The sequence below is a fragment of the Lolium rigidum genome, chromosome 3, assembly GCF_022539505.1.
Source record: "Lolium rigidum isolate FL_2022 chromosome 3, APGP_CSIRO_Lrig_0.1, whole genome shotgun sequence".
Taxonomy (NCBI): Eukaryota; Viridiplantae; Streptophyta; class Magnoliopsida; order Poales; family Poaceae; genus Lolium; species Lolium rigidum.
Genome location: NC_061510.1, coordinates 15,763,939 through 15,770,514, shown reverse-complemented (window position 1 = coordinate 15,770,514; position 6,576 = coordinate 15,763,939). Strand labels below are relative to the sequence as shown.

General features: G+C 44.2%; 1 protein-coding gene across 1 annotated transcript; it reads right to left on the bottom strand.

The window, feature by feature from the left end:
- Positions 1-1,858: 1,858 nt before the first annotated feature.
- On the bottom strand, positions 1,859-5,748 carry LOC124694390 (U-box domain-containing protein 52-like). Its single transcript, XM_047227381.1, has 9 exons — positions 5,577-5,748; positions 5,347-5,468; positions 5,112-5,236; positions 4,808-5,013; positions 4,287-4,564; positions 3,834-3,935; positions 3,320-3,748; positions 2,218-2,979; positions 1,859-2,095 (listed from the first exon to the last, which is right to left on the bottom strand). The coding sequence occupies exons 1-9, from the start codon at positions 5,746-5,748 to the stop codon at positions 1,907-1,909; spliced, it is 2,385 nt and encodes a 794-aa protein (XP_047083337.1). The 3' UTR covers positions 1,859-1,906.
- Between the last annotated feature and the right edge of the window lie 828 nt (positions 5,749-6,576).

The window sequence follows — 6,576 nt, the reverse complement described above, 5'->3', positions numbered from 1 at the left end:
GATGTCACGGAAGGTCAGGCCGGGGAGACGAGCCCAGAGGCCGCGCCACCGGCGCGAGACCAGCCCTGTGCACGCGGCAGCGCGAGGCGCAGCGCAAGCGCACCAGGACCTGGAGGAGCATGTCGTCGGGAAGGACGCTGATTCGATCATCGTCGGCTGGATCATATTGCGATTGCGATGGCGGCGGCGAGCGCCTGAGGCGCCGTCTCGATCGCGCTTCCATCCACGATCGCGAACCAGAAACCCCGTACGTGCACACGGCAACTCGATCGGCGTCTTTAAAATCGCGGCCAAATAGATACTAGCAACGAAAGGACCCCGTAATGAGCAGTTCGTTAGAGCCCACCGCACCCGTATTCTCCAATTGACGAGCCTGTGAGTATTCCAAAAAGATTAAAAAAAAACCTTGATTAATAAAGTGAGCTGCTTATTCTAAAAAAAAAAAAGCTAAGTCAGTTCTGAAATCCACTTTGGCATATGAACCCGTTGTGTGAAAATACATTTTAAAGTGTCTAAAAAAAATTTAATATAAAATTCTACATGTACATCTAGATATTTTATGTTCGTACACAAGTTTTTAATTTGTTTTTGTTTTTTATGTCTCCTGTAAAAAAGACAAATTTTAATGCTACAACACGACATTTTTTGTCTTTTTTGTACATGCCACATAAAATGTTGTTTTTTCACGAAAACTTGTGAACAAACATAGAATGTCACGATGTACACCATAAAATTTATGTCAATTTTTTTAACATTTTTAAAATTATTTTCTAATTATTTTACATAATGGGTGCAAGTATTTTACATATGAGCCAAAACGCCTCACTAACATAGTTATATTTGGAGATCTGCTCCAATTGCAAGACACTAGAACATAACCAGTAGCTTTGACGTGAAACCAACAACCTACGTCTTATATGCTTGACGATAAACTGCTAATTGTTCCCTATTGCACCACTGAGATTTATGATGCTGGACTGAGCTGACCACTGCTCGCTCCGTTGGAAAATATAGGTGACTCAATTTTATCTAAATGCAGATATATTTATCTTGCAGCGAGAAATTTTCATGAAAATAAACTTTTGATCCTTTCGGGCCAAGATCCTGGCAAAAAACAATTCACGACGCTCACACAATATAATGGGCATTTCAAAGTTTTAGCAGCAACTCCAGAATTTAGCTACCCACAGAACAATGGTCGAAATCTACTACACAAGCAGAATGGTACCATTAAACACATATCAGAAGCCAAAGCTCAAAGGTCTCATCCAAACATTACCATGATAGATACAGAGACATGACAAACAAACAGGCGTACTCGGAATAGAGGGAGTACGTGAAGCATGCTCTAGTACATCACAGCGATATAGGTTCAAATTATCAGAATGAAAACCATACAAATCCATCTGATTCCAGTTCACTAACACATTCACTTGTGAACCTATCAGTTCGACAAACTAATCACCAATTCAAGCAGCAGATGCAGCTGGTAAACCTAGCTAAGCATTTCGATGTCGTGCGATCAGTCGCATAGTTGATCAACATCTACGATCTGTCAATGTCAGCTTGTTTGCGAAACGCTACTTACACAAAAAAAACCTATGGTGGACTGCATCCATATGAGCTCGTATAGTTGCGCAACTAAAAAGATAAGACTCAAAAATCATCAAAAATCTGAAGGACTATATATCTGGCACTGCACAAATGCAAAACTCAAAACTGACAAGAGCTAGGCATCATTGCGCTGTCAATCATTGTTTTACCATCTCCCTCCTCCTGGAGATTACTACTCCTCCTGCTTACCGAGGATGGCAATTATAGTTACAGAATTGCTCCTTCACTTTATGCAGAAGCTGGCATGGCCTAAAGCTGTGTGGTTAGACTAACTATTTACCATTAGCCTCGATCAGATGTCTCCCCCCTCAGACCTCCAGCTTGTGATCGCACACAGAAGAGACCGGTTAGGCACAAGAGTCTTGTCAGGCAGCCGTGCTTTCGTCATCGGCGACACGTCATTCTCACACAGCCACATCTCGATCGCGTTGCGCTCATACGAGTACCCGTCCGTGGCGATGCACGGATCCTGCATCACTCTCTGCACGAAAAAGCACACAAACTCATCAATGCATCATTCTTAGAAACAAAAAAACTCATCCATGCTTGTTGTTTTTATCAAACAATAGGAGATACGCTGACCATTGTTTTAGCGGGCCTTACCTTGAGTATTGGGCACATGAAGTGGCTGGGTGGCTCGGGTAAGCCTGGCATGGCCTGCGCCGGCTCCGACGCAGTGGCCACGATATGCTTCAGCCGTTCCAGCTCTACCGCCACTACGCTCCTGAGGTCGGGCCGGTTCTTGCTCCGCATTTCCAGACAGCTGAGGCCCAGCTGAGCTAGATCATTCGTTTCTTTCAGGGGCCAGTTCCCTGCACTCTCATCCAGGATATCCCTAAGTTCCCCATCTTCCACTGCTCGCTCCACTAGCTCCGGCAATCCGATCGGTGGTCTTGCCGTCAGCAGCTGAAGGATCACCATGCCAAAAGAGTATGTGTCAGACTTCACAGACACCTGCCCAGTTCTCTGGTACTCTGGGTCTAGGTAGAACAGTGTGCCTGCCAGACCAGTCTTCTTGTACACTGTACGGCTGGACAAAGACTCCTTCAGTGGGACTAGTGTTGACAGGCCAACATCACCAATCTTGCTGACAAAGTTGACGTCGAGGAGCACGTTTTCAGGCTTCAGGTCACGGTGGATGATAGGGCTGGGCTTTGTGCTATGAAGGAACACGAGGGCCGACACAATTTCCCAGGCGATGCGGAAGCGGTGAAACCATGGAATTGGTGGTGTGCCGTTTATGCGTTGCAGACGGTCCGCGAGGCTGCCATTCTCCATGTACTCGTACACCAAGCAGCCCCTGTCAGGATAGGCTCCGAGCAGCATCAACAAGTGTGGGTGGCGTATCCTGCTCAGAACCTCGAGCTGCAGAAATAGGCAGAAATAGGCAATTTCTTAAACCTTTAAACATTCTAACTTAAATAGAGATAAAAGTTCTGGTTTAATGGTACAGACATCAGACATGAACTAGTTCTACAATAAATGAAATGAAATACACAGAGACCATAATAGGCAACATTCAGCAAAAGATATGGGAACACTACATTGCCCATCTAAGTCATACGAGTTGTTTCTTTTTTTACAAAAATGAATACGACTCATTCACAAGATAGGACACAGTTTCACTATGATATGAAAAGATCATTAAAATAAAGTATTGCCTCATAATTTGTTCACTAGAAGAAGCACAGAATTCAGGCAATACCTCTTGGTTGAAATGCTTGGTGCTGGTGTTGTCATTAGAATGGAGGACCTTGATTGCTACATCTAAGTGATTGAGATAGCCCTTGTATACAGTTCCATTAGATCCAGTTCCGATCTTTCGAGACTCTGAGAATGATGATGTGGCGCTATCAATCTCCTCCCAAGAGAACGTCGAGTACGAGTTGCCTTGAAGTACAAAGAGCTGCTCCAATCTAGACTTCTGATCAGCGTCTTTGGATGCCTGTGCCAGCAGCCTATTTTTCTGCATAACCTCCACTCTTACAAGATCCTTAACACGGGCAGTTACCTCCTCTGCGGCACATCTATGTGCCATCCCTTCCAGTATCTCGTCATTGGCCTTATCCACCCTGGACTGTATCGCTCTTAATTGAACTTCCCCTTCCATGCGTCTTGCAGCTAATTCATCCACCTGGCATCAATAAGGATCAGATGTAAGATGATTTAAACAATTGGTAAATCCATCCTTTTAGACAGCAGCAATAACACCGACTTGCCTGATGAGATGCATCCACAGACTCATCCTGAACAAGTTTGTATGCCCCCTGTTTATGTCTCAGTTCAAGCCTCAGCTTTTCGAGCTCTGCATTGACATCATCCTGCATTGGAACATGTTATCAGGTCTCAGCAGAGTTAGTATGCAATCCCCAAAACATAACATATTCCATTCACCTTTTCAGAGCAACAGTCAATTCACCTAATCAAGTAATGAATCTATAATAATTCAAGAACCATAAGGCACATGTAAACTTGACAGTAACTCGTTATCAAGCAGAGTACTATAGCCAATTTAGCAGAAAAAAAAAACTGGGTAATTTTCAATATATTGGACTACTGGGAAAAGTATCAAATCAGAAGCTTTGCGTTAGACCTCTAAAGAAATACAGTTTTGGGTGAAAACATGTATATGATTAAAATTCTGTCAATAACCAAGAAACTTTGCCACTAACCTTATTGTCCGAAAGTATTAATCCCTGCAATGAACTTTCTTTCATTGGTACCTTGTCCGAACCCCACAATTTACTTGAGACAGAGCTTTCAGCACTAGTGCATGAGGCGATTCTTCTGTCCTTATCATTATATGATGCATTTCCAGTGAGATAATCATATAGAGTAAATGAGCGATGACCTTCAGCAGATGAACTACTTCCAAGGTTCTCTGATGCAGAATTGGAGCTTGGCAGACGTGGAAAACCAAACAGACCCTGTCCTGAACCGTTGTTCATATCTGATGAGAAAGGGCACAAGTAAACATTCAGATGACGAGGAGGGCAATAAGAAAGTCCAGCTTGTCTCTGCATTTAAAATTTAACTTTAAAGAAAAAGTACTAGAAACAACAATAGGCTTATGTCTTCATGCAAGCATGCTGCAGTTTCGCATTTTCAGCATGAATGAGAAATGGGAATGAACGTGTTGCACAAAAAGAGAGCAGTACATTTGGTGTTAGCCTGACAACCGGCGACACCTTACCTGATATCGAGGATGTTCCATCTGAAAATAGTTCGCTGCTAGAGCTGCTGCAGCTGCCTTTTGGTACCATTGAGCCAGAGGACGAGCCGATTTCTGATCCAGGAGCGTAGACCGAAGACAGTCCATCCTTTGAGACGACGTACGCTGTGCAAAAGCTGGGGACACTCTTGCAGATTTTGGATGACGTCCTACTTCCACTGGACTTCCTGTACAAGACAGACATACCGTCCGATGGTCAAACGGATGCACAAGCATTAAATAACCCATGGCCGTGGATCAGCACAGAACAAGTGTGAGGAGCTACCTAGTAAAGGCGCTCCTGCTGGTAGGGTTGCCGACGACGAGGATCTGTATCTGGTACTGAGCAACGAGATTGGAAATAGTATCCGCGACATCACTGCCGTTCACAAGCAGCATTTGAGCTTCAACCTGGGTCAGGTAAGCAGATAGATAAATTCGCCAGCAGACATTCATTCAGTCCAGAGCCTACAATAGGAAATGGAAATGGAGTTGCTAACGAAACTCAACTAGCTAGGTACCTTGCTTTTGTCACACATGTTCTTGCAGCGGGCGAGCATTTCCTGCGCCTTCAGCTGCACCATCTTGACGTACGCGTCCGATTTGTCGGGGCGCACTTTGTCGATCGGGATGTAGTTCCCCACTGAAACCAAGCCACACGCAGGCATTTCCACAAACACGTAGTGAGCAAGCAGTGAAAAAACTCTCTCTCTGGAGAAGGAGGCAGGAAACAATGAGCGGTATATCATACGTTCTGTGGGTACAGCCAGGACCGGGGTGAGGACATGGATGAGCCTGAAGGCGGCGGCGGCGGGGGCGAACTTTGCGAGAGCCCACTGGAGGACGTAGGTGCTGGACTTGGAGCCGCTGAGAGCCAGTCCCACAGTGGGAGCTCCAATCCCCGGTTCGTATCGCGCGGCCATCGATCAAGTGTCGCATGCCTGGTTCGTAGACAACAAAGAGGGGGAACGGGATCAATCGGCAACGGCGGCAATGGAGGAAGACAGTAGTAACCGATCTGCTGCGGGAGGATGCGTGCGCATTTGGTGGAGGATGGAGCGGAGCTTACCCGGTGTCGTCAGGCGCGGCGGTTGTTCCCTTCGGCCGGCGAGGCGAGGCGAGGCCACCGGAGCGGATAGCGGAGGCGGAGGAGCTCCGCTCGGTACGGAGCGCGGCGGTTACGACTGCACGGAGAGTTTTTTTTTCTTTGTTTTTGCATTGCAAAGGGGCAAAACCTATACACCGACCAGGTAGTATTTCGGTTTTCCTTTTCTTTTCTTTTTTCTGGTTTCTTTTTCTGTTTTTCTTTTCTGTTTTCTGTTTTCGGTTTTGTTTATATTTTTTTCAGATTCCAAAATTTTAATTTTTAAAAATTGTTCAAATTGAGAAAATATTTAAATTAAAAAACGTTCAAATTTGAAAACCGTTCAAATCTGAAAACCGTTCAAAAATATTCAAATTTGAAAACCGTTCAAATCGGAGAATCGTTCAAATTTGTTCACATTCAAAAAACGTTCAATTTTGAAAATTGTTCAAGTTAATAATTGTTCAAATCTCGAATTTTGAAAAAAATTCAAATCCGAAAAATGTTCAAATGTAAAAACTGTTCTAGTTTCAGAAAACTGTTCAAATTTTACGAAAAATGTTTTCTCAAAAAAAGTTTTTTGAAGTTATTTCAAAAAAACGAAAAATATAAACAGAAAAGAAGGAAGAAAAAGGAAAAAAGAAACTCACCTGATGTGATGGGCCGT